The sequence below is a fragment of the Sinocyclocheilus grahami genome, unplaced genomic scaffold (genome assembly GCF_001515645.1).
Source record: "Sinocyclocheilus grahami isolate Dianchi unplaced genomic scaffold, SAMN03320097.WGS_v1.1 scaffold2672.1, whole genome shotgun sequence".
Classification (NCBI taxonomy): domain Eukaryota; kingdom Metazoa; phylum Chordata; class Actinopteri; order Cypriniformes; family Cyprinidae; genus Sinocyclocheilus; species Sinocyclocheilus grahami.
The window spans coordinates 9,043-26,497 of NW_015507850.1; the positions used below are offsets into that span (position 1 = coordinate 9,043).

A 17,455-nucleotide genomic window follows, 5' to 3' on the forward strand; every position below is an offset into this window, starting at 1 on the left:
ACATTATACACATTCTAACTCTGAACATTGCAAAACAACAGTTACGTTATGAGAATAGCATGTAGATATTAACATTATTATGCAACATTAAAGGGGTCATGACATGGATTTTTTTAGTTATGTTTTAAGTTCCTTGAGATTTACTTATAATATTAATGAAGTTTTTTTGCACAAAAAAAAAGTCTAGTACCGTTTCATCTCTCAACTTGAACTCTTTGTGAACTCTCCATGACACTGAGCCCTGTTTACAAAACAAAACAAGATCCGGTGTGCCATTAAAAATAAACTATCCACTTCTTCCTGATGCTGGGATCCTTCTGATATCTGTACAAAGACGCGAACAAGCTGTTTAAACCAAACACGTCAAAGCGAACATTCTTCCTCTCCATTTGTCCTGTTGACAACAGACTTGAGCATGTGGACTGTGTCAGAAAGTGAATGCGCATCTGTATACTGTATCCAGTGTAGACAAGATTGCAGCAGTAATTGTAATTTCTTTGTTTTTGACGCAACGCGACACTCGAATTCTCCTACATTTGCAGTCTATCACATTATATACATGACTGTGATCACCATTATACTGATCACAGTGACATGTTTAAAACGGTACCAAATATGAAAGGGGAAAAATAGATTGAGAAGATACATCATGCATGGTATATAATCATTCTTGATGAGCTTTAGGTCTTTAGCCAGAGTTAAGGGATGGGACTAGGGAGGGGAGGAGGATAACTGATGGGTGAGAAGATAAGTTTGGTTATGCTCTTAGTGAGTTTTTCTTTCTTTCTTTCTTTCTTTCTTTCTTTCGTGTGAAAGCTCTTGTGTTCAGTCTTATGAATGCTGTTTGCGTAAAACCCTTTTTAAGTGAATCATTCTCACTGATGGAGCAGTATCTGTTTTGCTTTTTCCATCTTGAATTTTCAGATTTTTATTGATTTTTACCACAATTTAAAAGTTGGTTCCATTTTTGTCTGCCATAAGCCATCAGATAATTTACAGCCCCCTTGTTCTTCTTCTCTTCTCCAGCTTTTTTCATATCCTCCAAATACTTCATCCATTCATCTCTGCCCTCCTCCTTCAGTCTGGGAATCAAGAAATCCAGATGTTGAAGAGTGAAAGCGCTGTCTGTTTTTAATGCGATCTTAGACAGGCTCATGATGGTCATGTAAGCTTCATCCAGCAGTTTGGACTTTTCCATTTTAATCTTCTCCAGATCATTGATAACTTTTTTTTCTATTTCTGTTTTATTCTCAGCCTCTTTCACATTACTTTCATATTGCTTTTTTGTGTTTTCAAATATTGTATTGTCAAAGCATTTTACAGTTGTTTCATCAGTGTCTTCATACTCCTTTTTGAGCTCATCAAATGTCATAGTGACGTCCGTTATATTTGTCACATATTTTTTGTTCTCTTTCTTATGTTCTTTGTAATGACACTTCTTTGTACACACAGTGCAGTGGTTGTTTTTCATGACCCAACATGCTGAGGGATCTCTTGCCCAGCTGCAGTGCCATTCATGACAGTTTTCCTTACAGATGGAGCAGCAAGTTGCCTTACTGTTCCACCACATTTGATTTTCAATGGTCACTTTTTCTCTCACAGCTCTTTTGACTGTAAACTGAAAGTTTTCACAATTCCCAATCTTGTCTCTGTTTTGTATGAGGGCATCCTGAATCCCATTCAGTTCATCAGTTTTTAGCTCCTTCTCAGAGATTTTATCCACCAGATTAGAGACACAGGCTTCAAGTCGTCTATGCTCTTTTAGAACATCTAATGTCATCTGAACACTTTTTCTGTTCTTTTCATCCAGGAGTGTGAAGAACTGATTTACGCTTTCTTCTCCCATTTCCCAGGCTGATTTCAAAGCTTGCATATACTTTTTATTTCTTTTCTCTTTCTGCTGGTTGTTGAATAAGAAGTAAACGGGTTCATTGTCTTCATCTCTTCTGCAGGGTATTTCTGCTGTTTTAATGGCATTAAGAGCATCTGCTGGAGGTAATCCACCTGACTGTGTGAGTAGGAACACTATGTTGTTCTCTATATTTCTACCAAACAGAGACAGAACTGAGTGAACTATGTAAAACTCTTTTTCAGAGAGTCGATTCTGAGTTGCCTTCATCACAAAACACACTGCATCAACATAATGAATCCCATCCTCATCTGAAAATAATCTGAGCAGATACTCAGAAATCTCTCTGTCTTTCTCGTATCCTTCAGTGTCTGCATATCCTGGAGTGTCAATGATGGTCAGAGATGTTGGGTTTTCTTCAACAAACACCTCATAAACAGTGATATCACGTGTCTGGGATTGTGATTGATCTTTATCATCAGCTTCTTCTGTGATTTGATAAAACTCTTGATCCTCAAACTTCACTCCCAGTAAGTAGTTGACCAAGGTGTTGATCATGGTTGTTTTTCCAGTGCCGGTTTCTCCTACCATCAGTATGACTTTGTTCTGTTTGTTTCTGTCTCTTCTTCCATATATCCACTGTCTGACCTTTTTATCAGTCCCATCAATATATTTTCTTTCTGTGTTCAGACGGTAAAGCACTGGAGGACCTTTATTCAATAGTATGGCATCATGACGTGACCTGCAAAAAATTTGCATCAACAAGTTTTGAATTCAAACAGCTATTTCTTAACCTGCCTATGAGGAGGACGAACAGTTTGTGGTGACAAAATCATGATTGTTTATGGCCGCTAGAAGTAGTTTCAGTTAATAAATCATTTTTGTAATGATTTTTTTTATTTATTTAAACATATAATTCTTGTTCATTTCCATTTTTTTCCTCCTTTGAAAAGCTTGAGACTTGTCTGATGGCTTTTTCCTTCTGTCATTGACCAATGAGTAATGGACAATATAGTAAACAATTACATGTTTGTTTATACACAAAATTATTCTGAGTGAACATTTACTTACATTCTTCTAAGAGGTTTGTCCATGCCTCTGCACCAGTGGGGGTTAATAAATTTTGCCTTTTTTTGCTGTGATTTAAAAAAAAACAGAGTGAATAAGTGCATGCATGTTTCATTTGCATATAAGATTGTTATATAATACAGCAAGAATTTTCATTTTTAGGTGAACTATCCCTTTAACAAAACTTAGAATCCAGAGGTTCTTGATGAAATGTTTTTATTTCCTTATTAATAGGGGTCAGGGCATTTCCTTGATCTAATGACATGTAAGAGGTTGGCTTGGATATAGTGGGATCTGTGACGTCACACAGAAAACAAATTAGTTTGTGCCTGCCTCTAGACATCGACCAATCATTATAGGCCCTGCTTACTTGTGCTCTTTCGCTTTACTGACACTTGCGAGCGTTACGGCAAAAGCATAAAGTACCCATATCAATCACTGACACTAGCAACTTTCCCATAGTAATCCTGGCAACATTTCTGTAAAAATTACCAGAATTACTTAATATAAGCAGTAAATACACAACTATGCTGTTCACACAGCAAATCCTGAGTTACAGCGGTAAGGGGATGATCACACAAAATTCATAAAAACAATATGCCTAACAGTTACTTTAAGCAGAAGCTTTCGCACTGCGTAGTTCTAGGAACTTAGCAGGGAACCAATTTCTCCCTCGGGCTGTTTTCCTGGTTGCATTCACACCAGCAGCAGGAACTCTGAAGCGTCCAACAGCAACATCTTTTTTCGCTGCATTTACATACATCAACAACCAGTGAATGTAGGACATCGTGATCTGAGCTGTTTTTGTTGTTTGTTTCGTCATAACAGAGATGGAATGTAAACACAATTTATGCAACTGAAAGAGCAAAAAAACTAAATCTTCTGACAATTTGCAGTGTTACATATCATCGAGGCTGAGAAAAAACACAACACTGCAGACAACAGGTAAAAGCTGCAAAATTGCTGTTTTCCATGTTCATGGAGTAGATAAAGAGCTTGGTTCCAAAACGCTATAAATCCATTTAGATTAATTTGAGTAAAAATGTGTTTTCTTTACCAAGGAAGTGCCAAGATGAAAACCATTATTTTCTGTTTCAAACTTTCACATAACATCTTTAGGTTATAATAACATTAAAAATTCTAATACAGATTTTGATTTTCCAAGATTTATTATAAAATTATATTATTTTTTTTCCCAAAAATGCAATAAATGCATGACTTTTTTTTCCAAAATGCAATAAATAAAAAAGACAGCCTCTGAACTTGGTCAATACTAATCTTATATACAGGCACTGGACTAAAAATACATTCAATCAGTCATCGCTCCCAAAATGAATTCAACGGGTCATCTTGTTAATGCTATAAATTAATAATTAATGAACATCCCAAACCTCCTCCTGCCCAAACTAACTCAGCTCTCCGTGCCCACCACCGTCTGTCAGTGGATCAACAGCTTCCTGACAGACAGGCAGCAGCTAGTGAGGCTGGGAAAATACACATCCAGCACCCGTACGATCAGCACTGGTGCTCCTCAGGGCTGCGTCCTCTCCCCACTGCTCTTCTCCCTCTACACCAACGACTGCACGTCTAAAGACCCCTCTGTCAAGCTCCTGAAGTTTGCAGACGACACCACACTCATCAGCCTCATTCAGGACGGTGACGAGTCTGCTTACAGACAGGAGGTTAAAGAGCTGGCTGTCTGGTGCAGTCTCAACAACCTGGAGCTCAACACACTCAAAACTGTGGAGATGATAGTGGACTTCAGGAGAAACCCCCCTGCACTCCCCCCACTCACCATCGTGGACAGCACTGACTGCAGTGGAGTCATTCAGGTTCCTGACAATAACTGTGGAACACACACTATTTATTCACTCATACACTTATTTATCTAACACTCATACTCAGTCTGCATTTCAATTTGCACATAATATACCTGTACATACAACTGTCTATTGTTATATACCTGTACATACAATTGTCGAGTTGCATATTTTTATGCCTTATTTACTTGTTCTATTTTTTTAATTTTTTTAATTTTTTTATTTTTTATTATCTGTGTTTTTTGTTCTGTCACTGTCATTCTGTTACACTGTGGAGCTTCTGTCACGAAAACAAATTCCTGGTATGTGTAAACATACCTGGCAATAAAGCTCATTCTGATTCTGAAATAGCATATCACAAAAAAATGCTGCTATTTGCACTTAGTGTAAATAACCTCTATTGCTATTTACACTTAGTGCAAATAGCCTCTGCCTAAATAAAAACAGAGAATAGGAGCCCTTATCTGCTGTGTAATTTTTTTTAACACCATATATGATATTTTCTCACACACATACATCTGCTTATCTCTCAGCATGAGAAAACATCTGTTTTTCGTCTTTTAGTTATAAATCAGATGGATTCGCGTCACAGCGCGAGTTTGCAAGCGTCATTACAGTGTAAACTGATGGACATACAGAATCACATCTAATCAATTCAGTAATATTCCCTCCTCACTTCAGAAACTGTAGGCTTCCACACAGACACGCACACACATCAACACATGTCCGCATGAGAGGCGTTTATTAGGCTGGGGAAGGCCAAGGGAGGGGTCTCAAAGTTAAAGATGAAAGATGCAACATACGCCAGCAGGGGTCCCTCTACTAATTGTATTTTATTATTAATACGTTTATTATTAATTTATATTAATATAGTCGCTTGCAATGTGGGCAGGGCCAGACGCACGCACAGCCGTGTGTGTTAGAGAGAGACGCACGCAAAGAGTTTCAATTTGAGTTTTTATGTTCAGTTTATTATAAGAAACTGATAAGATACTGATTTTAGTTGGTCTAAATTAAGTAGGTTAGGCGCAAATTTGCTTATAAGGGTTCCCTTCTAGACACGAGCACCGTGTGTTTGTATGTGCTTCATAACCGTGCACCCCAGGGGGCCCGTCATTACTAAGTTACGCCACTGTCACTCATACTTCATTAAATAAATAATAAACAGTTAATTCTGCAGACATAGATAATACACGGAACAGTTTTAATGTTATATTGTTGATTGTTTATATTGCTAAGGTTGGTTGCTAAGGTTGCTCAGTGAAACACAGAAGTTGGGTGAAGCGGTCATAGCTGTGCTGTATCCTGAATAAAACACAGCTGCTGACCAATCAGAATCGAGGAATAGAACTAACCGTTTTATAAACGAACATAACGAATACCCTAGCTATTCTATAAAACAAAATTTTCATTAAAAAAATTCATAAATCACGAATATGATGAAAAAAAAAAAATAATATATATATATATATATATATATATATACACATTAATTATATATAATAGTTTTACTCAAATGGATAAGGAATTACAGTGCATTGAATTCATTAAGTAATGTTTTATTTCGTTCTAACCTGTAATTCGGGAAATGTAATGGAAAAAAGCCTATGGTTTTTACTTAAAACCAATACATTTTTAAGCCCTGATTTTAGACGTAAGTGTAACACTCACCTGATTCCTCCATGTGTGGGAGAAAACACAGGGTACCGGCTTGAGGCTTGTGACAACCCGGTGTGTGAAGACATGAAGCCAGGACTCGAATGCTACAGCCCTTACCTGGTTCCACGAATGGGCAGAAGGGGGGCTCTTGGACAACCCACTGCTGCCCGCTGGCGAGAGAGGAGGGGGAAAGTGACCCTGTGATGCACAGTTCACAACTCTCCTCCTCTTGAGACCCAGAGACTGAGGTAACCACTCTTTTATTGAAGTTTTGAGTACCGAACAAAAACAAAACGAAACAAAAGATTATCCCCCCTGCCCTCCTCCGGGGGAGAGAGTGGTGCAGTCACCATCTCCCAACGAGCGGTCTCCTCCATCTCCAGGTCGCCCGTCTCAGGGCCACTTGCGTTTACCGCCGGGCTTGGCGGGGGCCTGGACGGGCAGGGCATCCTGGCTGTGACCATCTCCACGACGCTGACTAGTGGAAGGCTGCTGCTGATGCATGGGAGCGGGGGCAGCCGCAGGGGGGCGCCCACGGCGATGAGCAGGCTGAGGGGCTGCAGCTGGGGTGGAAGCAGCAGTTTTCCTCCACTGCAGGATGTGTTTGATCGCCTCAGTCTGCTTCTGTGCCGCCGAGAACTGCTGGGCAAGGCTCTCGACAGCGTTGTCGAAAAGGCCAGTCTGTGACATGGGAGCATTCAGGAACTGCACCTTATCATGCTCCTTCATGTCGGCCAGACAGCCAGAGATGACGCTCCTGGATCACTAGCGTGGACATCGCACGACCTAGAGACACCTTCGGTGCTTAAAGCGCGAGGTCCTTCGTCAGGTCATCAGAGAGACAAGAGAGGGGAGACAAGAGAACCAGCACGACCCCCACCGAGAAACCATTCATCCAGCCTCGAAGGATCGGGACGCGGTGGAGGATTCCACACAAGCCCGACATTCTCGGCGGCCCCGGAAAGCATAGCCGTCATCTCTGGGTCTGGCTCGGACAACACTGCCACACCTGAAAGGGGCAGTGCAGCCAGGTCATCATCTCCGGAGAGAGAGAGAGAGCCCTCCGATGCAGCGATCGATATCTGGTCTCGAGGGGGCGAACTGAATGAAACGGCCGGCTCCCTCCATCCTGTAGAGAGGCCAGCGCACCCCTCCGGCCGCTCCACCAGCTGCGGAGTGCTTGAGGGGTGACAAACTCCCTCTGGGGAAGCCGTCACCATGATCCTCAAATCCCCTCTGACTCCTCCGGACACAGCGCTGCCCCGATTGCCGGGACGAATAGCTACTGGATGTATTGCAGAGGGACGCCGCCACATTTGATGTAATGGAATCTTTTTTTTTTCTCCATGAGACAGCGACCACCGCTGCAACACCCGCACTCGCTCTTGCAATCACTCGAAGAGGAGAGCAGTAGGGCTCCAAAGCGAAAAGATGAATGAATGTGGTGCACCTGCTGCCCCTTATACTCACGCTGTGATCAGCTGCAGCTGGATGTAATGATTGCCAATGCAATCAATCCTGTGTAAAGTATCACAGGTTCCAGAAAAAAATATTAAGCAGCACAATTGTTTCCAACACTGACAATAACCAAGCATCAAATCAGCACATTAACATGATCTCTGAAGCATCATGTGATATTTAAGACTGGAGTAAAGGCTGATGAAAATTTTGCGTTGCATCACAAAAATAAATATAATGGATAATAAAACAGAAAACCTTTATTTTAACAGGGTTCCCATGGATCCTTGAAATACTTGAAAGTTTGTGAATCTGAAAAAAAAAAATTCAAGGCTCTGGAAAGTTAAAAAATATATATATATATACATAGATACAGGTCCTTTAAAGTGTTTGAATTTATATTGCGCAAGAAGATTTCTGGAAAAAAATCCATATTATTCCATATGGTCCGCTAATGTGTTATTTTGCCGACACTTTGTGGCCTATGCATACTAGCTTGCATGATTTACGTTAATTACGTGCATTTATGCATTACATGAAGTGTTTCCTGCATGAGGTAGTTTGTGTTGTATGTTGCCATGACGTTCACTCACGCACAAAATTACTACGATGGTACCTTAATGTTTCACAGACACACTGAAGAACAGGCTGAAACTGTTGAAACTTGCTTTTTTTGTATAGTTGTGTTTGACACATGAAAACTGTAACAATGTATCTTACAAGGTGACACGATGTAACCTTGCTCTCACTTGAAATGTGTCCCCACATCAAGTCCTTGAATTTGAGGGTTTTGGACCTGGAAAGTCCTTGAATTTGAAGTTAACCAAGGTGTGGGAACCCTGTTTTAAATTGTAATAATATTTCACATTATTACTGATTTTGTCTTTATTTTTGATCAAATAAATGGAGGCCAAATATTGTGATGGATCCCGTTGTTTGAATTTGGGCGCTTCATGATTGGCGGCTCCGCCTACAACTCACCCCAATCTGCAGACCATTGAGTACCCCTGCCACTGTGGTTCAGATGCTTCTTTAAAGGAGATTACCAGCAGAGACAACTTGGGGGGGGGGGGGACTTGGGGCCTTGGTTTGTGTTTGGTTTCATTTGTATTGATTTGAGCACTTTTACACTAGCAGCCAGGCATCCCGCTTTACACACTGGTGATGCTGACCTTTTCAGAAATACTGTCATCTTTTCTGTTGTGTTTTTGTTCCATTATAGTGATTTACTTTTGAGCTTAATAAAGCCTTTTCTTATTGAGCCTTATGTTTGCGTGTGTCCCTCCTGTTGTTGCTTCCCTTCGAGCCAGGGATTGTAACAATATAAACAAAAGACATCCTCTCGCTTTCAACTGTTTCCAGCTAATTTATTAATATGTGATCAATATCAAAAGCAGCAGGCTGGCCATGAGCAGCTTTAAGTACTACATTGCATTTCATTCTCAAGTTCTCAAACTCATCTGGGTGTTCATAGGGTCACATGTGGTTTGGCACTGCAGGACAACCAGCTGTCCTTCCTGTCTCCCTGTAGCACTCACTGTCTTAAGTGTCTTACATTACAGATGATGGCTTTCCTAAAGTCAAAAGTAGAAAAACAATAATTTAATTTAATGCACAATATTTATTAACATTAGTACATGTTGTAATTAACATTATACAAGCATAATAAGTGATGAAAAATGTTTACCGTTAGCTTTTGTAAACTACTGCAGTTAACCGTTTCACTCTTCACCATTCAAGTTTATACATTTCTATAACATGTTACTGTATTTATCTGCTGACAAGATAGTTAGACAACTAATGTGAACTCATATTTAACTATAGGCCACATAATGCTTGGTAATAAAATGAAAATAAAAGCTTGGCCTTTTTCACTAAACAAGAATGAAAATGCAAGGCACACATGTAAACAATGACGAAAACACAATGCTGTGTTGCTTCAATTTACACTTGAAGAGTAACCGTAAATAAATACAAATAATCAAATGGAAAAAACAACAACATTTACTTGCCTGAATCAAAATGTGCAATGTATATCCTAGAGTTGCTAGTTGCTATTCTGCTTCTTGCTTCACTGCTGCAATCCAGGTGTGTTTCTTGGAAATCGAAACCCTTTAGTTTCCGATTATTTATAAATTAATGTTAGTTCCAGGCCAGAGGGAGCCCCCAGCCACCGAGCAACAAGGATCTAGTTTTAATTTTGAAATTTGAAACAGCAGGATTAAACAAATTATGCATTTAACCTCTGCTTTTCTTACATTAACCTGTATTTCCACGTTCTCTTTTGTCAGTGCCCTTTTAGCCAGCCCAGTTGCCAACTCATTACCCGTAATCCCAACATGTGCTGCATGGGACCCATATAAATCTTACCTGATATCCCTTATGAATTATTCTTGTGTTTAACTGAAGCACTTCATACAGGATATCTTGCAGAGCTTTTGAATGAGATGACCTTAAACTTGCTAAGACTGATAAAGAGTCAGAACATATCAAAACCTTTTCCTGCCCTACATTTTCCACCCATTGCAAAGCAATTAAAATAGTCATAATCTCTATTGCATACACCCCTAATTTATTAGATGTTCTTTTACTAATTTATATTTCTTTCCCTGGATTTGCCACCCCAAACCCTGTTTCTTCTGTCTCTGGTTTTTTAGCATTGTCTGTATAAATTTGTTTCCTCCTACTTGGTTGTTAAATGTGTTTTACAAATTAATTTCTTTCTTTGCTTTTCTTTTCTCCTCAAGCACAAACCAGTCTACCTCAGTCCATGTAATCTTCAAAGGGGCCCGCCAAATATCCGTTGAAATGGTCTATAGATAGCCTCTAGTAACTGTTGCTAGGCGGGGCAAGACAGTGCAGACATGGTGTTAGAGCGGGGGAGGGGTGAAGATATGTGTACAGTAACATCACTATACGATATAACACCGTCAACATTGTTTAGATGCCAACTTACAATTTTCTTAAATATTTTTGCATTTTATTTCATTAGAAATGTTTCTGAAGATCAAGTCTGTTTTTCAGCTAATAAATTCAAATAAATAAATAAATAACCATTATTTTTATTTTATTTTATTTTTTTACACCTTCCATATGCAACTCAAAAGAACAGTATGCTTTAGTACATCAGCTGTGTGGAGATCAATATACAAGCTAATTTTTAGTGTGGAAGCTGCCATTTGTCTGTCAAATCTGTACAAAGCCTGTCAGTATGTTCTGCATTAAGTGAGTTGTGACTTCAACTCAATATTCAAACACAAAATACAAAATATCAATCCAATAATTTTAAAACAAATTAAAATAATGTACAATTACTGAAACTGTAACACAAAATAGTTTAAGTCAAAGTGATAATAATTGATGATATTAAGCAAATAAAGACAAACCTGTGTGTTGAAGTCTCTCTCTTTCAGCGTCTTCTGTCCTCCAGAGGTCCAAATAGCAAATGAAAGCTCTCTGCTGGTATTTATATAGACACATATAGGCTACCCTGAAATCACATGATATGCAGTTCCCTGAAATCACATCACAGTAGTTCCCTGAAATCACATGACAAAGCAGAAAGTGAAAGTCCTTGAATTCTTAATCAAATATTTGATATATATACTGTATATATATATATATATATATATATATATGATATAAATAAGTACAATCAATTCTGCACAGAACCTTTATGCCATTCATTTTACAGACTGTCTCTGTCAACCAAATCTATTGTACTTTTACATTTATTGACGACAGAGTACTCATTTTGTAGTAGTAGTTCATAAAGTATGGGAACCTATTATGCAATATATTCAGCTATCATTAGCTTCTCTAAAAGCTAAAAAACAAAATAGATTAGGTCCTGTGAATGTTGCTGAGATAGAGGCATGATTCACACTAACCAAAGACACATTACAGAGATGCACAAAGCTGGAAAAAGCTACAAAAGCATGGTTAAAGACCTGAGTCAAGTCAGTTCACCTTTATCTATGCGTTTTACCATACAGCTTTACAGTGGTAACAGGAAAATATGCATTGTTTAAGTGAATTTTGTCATTGTTCAGCAGTTTAGCTGTAAAAATGATCAGTTATTAATTGAGTTCATTTCATCTATACAGCCACTCTGGAGAAGATGGTGATGTCATCGTCCAGCTCAGTTCAGTTCTCATACAATAGTGTGTTACGTCTAATGACGTATACATTTTTGTCTCTATTATTGATACAAAGAGTGTTGTTGGTGTTTGTAATTTTTGCTCTCTTTCTCCCCCTTTCTCTCTCTACCTGTGTGTCTGTGCTCAATAGGCTAATGATGATCAGCTGCGCTTATGGGGGTAGAATTGTTGCTTAATTCCAAATAAATAGATTATGATCCACAAATAAATAGAATGAGATCCACAAATAAATCTTAAAGTTTCACAAACATGAATTAAATTCGCAAATAAATAAAATGAGATTTGCAAATAAAAAACATATTCACAAATATATATTTATGTCACAACCACAACTTTGCCTGGCATTTATTTGTGAATCGCGTCCTGTGCATTTGTAGATAGCTGCACGCATTTGTACTGTACCCATTGTATGGCCCTTATATGACCTATTTGAGCCAATGCAGATGAATGAAGTTATCTCAGGACGAGACCGCCCTGATTGTAAAGCAAAACGTGATTGGCTATAGCGAGATCGTGCTACGATTGGTCAGCGAATGTGGCTGTTATCTGATTGGCTTGAGTAGACGGTGGGTGGAGTCCACGTATTTGTGGATTGTCAGCACGTCTTGACGCAAGAAATGTTTCACTATTCGCAAATGCACAGAATGCGATTCACAAATGCGTGCAGCTATCTACAAATGCACAGGACGCGATTCACAAATGCGTGCAGCTATCTACAAATGCACAGGACGCGATTCACAAATGCGTGCAGCTATCTACAAATGCACAGGACGCGATTCACAAATGCGTGCAGCTATCTACAAATGCACAGGACGCGATTCACAAATAAATGCCAGGCAAAGTTGTGGTTGTGACATAAATATATATTTGTGAATATGTTTTTTATTTGCAAATCTCATTTTATTTATTTGTGAATTTAATTCATGTTTGTGAAACTTTAAGATTTATTTGTGGATCTCATTCTATTTATTTGTGGATCATAATCTATTTATTTGGAATTAAGCAACAATTCTACCCCCATATGCACTCATCCACCTGAATGCGCTGTCCAGATCCTGATTGGTGCGTGTTTGCTGGCTTCTAGTACTAAATAGCAGAGAGAGCGTGCAGGAAGAAGAGAGACATTGCGGCGTCTGAGGTTGTTCCGCTCTCTAAGCCCATGAGCACTTATCACGCTTGTTGTGTTCTTTGTTGGGTTGTCACAATGGTTCCTGAGTTGATGATTTGCTTAATAATCAGTTAAGCTGGTGGGTAAGGTCTGGTGGAGGATACCAATAAATTTTATCCTGTTTAATGGTTAGTTAGAGTGAGGGAAGTTATATGTTGTTTTGTTTATTTTCTTTAATGTATAGGTAATTTAATATTTTCTCCTTTTAGGTAGAGGTATTGTTTTTTTTTCTTTTCTTTTGTTCGGGCCCTCCTCCCAAGGTAATGTTTCTTTGTTTGTATTTACTTTTATTTTTGTATTAATGTTATCCTTTTTGAATCCCTTGATTGAGTTAAAATTAAAAGGCACCCAAGCCGTTTTCAAACTCAAATCTGTGGTTGGTTGTGATTTCTGGGCCTGGAGAACTGGAGATCCTCAAAGTCTCTCCACTATTTACTGTTCCTCGTTCCCATTTACCCCTAGACCAAAAGGGGAGGACGTAACCAGTGTCAATGCTGCCCTGATACCGTCCTTTGAAATATAATATAATTCAATAATATAACTCAAAAGCGTTTTTTAAAGATAATAACTGACTTTTTTTTTTTTTGAGTTTACCTTTACCACAGTTTCCTTATCAGGGAATATTTTATTTAGACATTTTAGTAAAAATATGTAGGCAGAATCCATCCAAAGCGTCAGTAGAATTTTAACTTGAATTTGGTTCAGAATAGTCTTTTCTGGGGTTTTAGCACAGGTCCATCCAAGTGGAACATCAGTGGCTTTTCACATCACAGTGATATTTTGATGACAGCTGCTTGAACAACAAGATGAATACAGTTCCCTTTTTTTATTTACTGTCACTGTCAATAAAGGCCAAGAAAACTCTCTAATTAGAAGACATTAACAATGGCTAAATGCCATTCTCCATATTAGACGGGATTGAAGTGAGCGTAGCACATTGCCTTGCTGTTGCCTCTTTCACCAATACTGATTATAATTGTTTAATGCGTTACATTTTCTTTTCACCATTGCAGGGAATCTACTAAAATCTGTGATTTTTTTTTTCTGGACTATAAAAAATGTGAGAATAATAAAATGAAAATGTAGTTTTGAATAATAAACCCTGCTGGAAAGACCAGCATATGTTGTGGTCTGGTGCTGGTGTTTTGCTTTATACAAATCACTCTGAATCACTCTGGATCCCTCACATCCAGCACACTCCCTCTTTGAACTGTTGCCATCTGGTCGACGCTACAGAGCTCTGAGCACCAGAACGACCAGACACAGGAACAGTTTCTTCCCTCAGGCCATCCATCTCATGAACACTTGACAATAACCATGGAACACACACTATTTATTCACTCATACACTTATTTATCTAACACTCATACTCAGCCTACACCTCAAATTTGCACATAATATACAGTACCTGTATAAAAAAAAAAAATATATATATATATATATATACCTTGTAATATACCTGCACACACAATTGTCAATTATATGTTTCTATTCCTTATCTACTTGTTCTATTTTTATTTTTATTATCTGTGTTTTTTGTTATGTCACTGTCATTCTGTTACACTGTGGAAGCTTCTGTCACGAAAACTAATTCCTCGTATGTGTAAACATACCTGGCAATAAAGCTCATTCTGATTCTGATTCTGATTCTGATTCTGATGAGTGTTATTTTTTGTTAAATAATTGTTATTATTGTGTTAATGTTTACTTGTTATTATTAAATTAACTTGTTACGTATATTAATAAAAGCTTGTATTTTCATGATTTTCATCATAACAAAATGCAATGTAGTTGCGCATTCCACCCTGGTGAACAGGCAACCATCCTCAACATCTATGTTTGTGACCAGCATGGGATGCTGGTGTTAAGGATTTGGTTATTTCCTTTTTATACTATTTATTTTTCAAATTTTTTGATATTCTTTAAGTGATTTATTACGTTGTCCATTTTGAATGTATATTATGTTTAATTGTTGGATTCTGGGGTTTTTATTAGTTTATACGTCTTGTTGTAACGAAGTCTTTTATTTTGACATTCATCCATGTAAGCGGATATTGCGTGTGCTCAAAGCATTCTAGTAAGGAGCGCAGCTAAGATGCACATGGTCGATTCATTCAAGGGTTTACGGTTAAAAAGAACTTCAAGGATTTAGCTTCTGGTTTAAATGGAGAATAAGGTAAAATATTGACTTTGTTATCTGTATTGTTTTGGATTTATTTTAATGTAGTAATGGTTATTTGTTTTTTATGATGTTAGGTGTGTTAAATTGTTGTATTTGTAATTGATGTATGTTTGTTTCAGGTTTATTTATATTATGTTTTGTGTTTGTTTGCTTTATACAAAGCTCTTACGGTGATTCGTGATGTCTTATGGCATTTAATGGTGATTACTACAAATCTACGGTGACGGATCTTCAATAAAGCTCATTATGAATCATCAGTTGAAGAGTTCAACATTTTTTAAGCCAGGAAGCTACACTTGTCCCTATATCTTTTTGATAAATTTTCACAGAAGGGGTTAATAGTCTGTGTTGTATTATTTTTTGCACGTTTTTGTCTACAATACTTTTATCATGATGTAGAAGACATAAGGGGTATTAGATGAAAACCTTTGTAGCCTGGTTTCCTTACTGAACACTGTACTGCTGCGTCACACTTGTCAACATCCGTCTGCGTTGTTGCATCAACCATAACTGAATAACACTGTACACTTACTGACCGCAGTGAAACTGACGAATTGTCCAGCTCCTCCGCGAATACGCTTGAACTTTCTCCTTCTGTGGCTATGGTGTCATGTTTACATCCTACCAGGATAGCATCTAGCGTTTCTTGTCTCTGTCGTTTTTCAGTGCGGATTTCACTCGATATCCGGGTGCGTTTAGACTCCTTGTGGGGGAAAATCGATGGTACAGCATTTGGTTTAAGTCTACGTTTAAATCCGTCGGCACACGTAAGTTCTTTCATTAGCTGTGGTCTACTAAAGGCCTCAAAGGCATCAGGGCTAAAGTGGCGAGAACACAGACGCGGGTCTTTGGGAAGTTGTATTCGTCCACAGGCATCTTCCCATTCTTTTCTCCTCTTCTTGTCGCTAGGAAAGCTGTGAAGACTTACATCGCTGCTCTTGTTGCCCTTCGACTGAAAATTACAGCCAAAAGCCGCACAATGTGGCATCGTATCCGTGTTTTATATTATGAGTTGTGTCAAAATAGCAACAGGTAGCGCCAGTAGCTCACCGAGTGCAACCATTTGACGTCATCGAAATAATGGCGCCCCCCACAGTCCAAAATAAGCAAAAGACGATGTGGATTTTTGAACTAACGTAAATCTTTCATGTTGTTTCTACTACATTTTTCATTAACTGACATCATTTACGTTATTTTAAGCCATACAAGTCTTAATACCCGGGGTTCCCTTTAAGCCAGGAAGCTACACGCATCATGAAGGACTTCAGATTTCTGACTATCACTGACTTAAGTTGCAGTTTACATGATTATAAAATAAAAAGTACACTTTTTGTTATGTGCTAGCAGGGTGCAGCCTACTTAAAAGTATTATAATCACCCTGCATCCTCTGAGTAAGATCAGAACTGGCGAGTTTGTGTCTGTGATATTACTGTTGGCCGAGTGAATTTCTCAGCGTCCTTAATGTACGAATAATTGAAAGTATGGGATATTCAAAATAATTAAATATCTAAATGAATACATAATAGATATTATACAGATACAGTCTAAATTTAATGATCACTTGAAACTGGAGTCAGATTGAACTCTGAGCTAGACTAAAATTAAAACTAAATCCTGATAAATGAAGTGAACTTTGCAGAAGTGCAAGTAAAAGACCTAGATGCATTAAACCTTCGCCCACCCATTGGATTCTGTCCTTGGGCCGATTTGGATGGATCGTTACAACGTCTTTCTCCAGGATATCATTTCTTTTTTTTATCATAATACTTGCGTTCACCACGTCAGTAAATATTAACTTGAATGGAAACAAAATAACTTTTGCTTTAACCAGTGATATTTTCATGCTCATTATTGTCACGTGGGAAAAAAAAGAAATAACTGGCATTTAATTTTTTACATATATTTGAAGAAGATATAATTTGAACAGACACTGAAGTCATTTTCAGACTACTGTCTACCTGATGTCTTTTTCTACAAGAAACAGCCGCTGAAAGCAAGAGTAGCGTCTACTACATTTTGGTAAAAAACTTTTTTTTACAGCACTTTGCTTTAAAATTCATCAAATATTTGACTTAAAAGTTCTGTTTGTT

The 17,455-nt window shown here is 38.1% G+C and overlaps 1 protein-coding gene across 1 annotated transcript; it reads right to left on the reverse strand.

Moving 5' to 3' along the window:
• Positions 1-201: 201 nt before the first annotated feature.
• Positions 202-2,943, reverse strand: LOC107575487 (uncharacterized). Its single transcript, XM_016261856.1, has 5 exons — positions 2,921-2,943; positions 1,322-2,591; positions 943-1,255; positions 331-394; positions 202-241 (listed from the first exon to the last, which is right to left on the reverse strand). Exons 1-5 carry the CDS (start codon positions 2,941-2,943, stop codon positions 202-204), a joined length of 1,710 nt encoding a protein of 569 aa, XP_016117342.1.
• Between the last annotated feature and the right edge of the window lie 14,512 nt (positions 2,944-17,455).

Bases quoted from the DNA above. Each gene is read 5' to 3' on its own strand.
- LOC107575487 (XM_016261856.1), bottom strand. From the start codon at position 2,943: ATGGACAAACCTCTTAGAAGAAT. The intron at 2,592-2,920 runs GTAAGTAAATGT...AATTTTTTGCAG, and splicing joins GACAAACCTCTTAGAAGAAT to GTCACGTCATGATGCCATAC. The intron at 1,256-1,321 runs GTAAAATGCTTT...AATGTGAAAGAG, and splicing joins AAGACACTGATGAAACAACT to GCTGAGAATAAAACAGAAAT.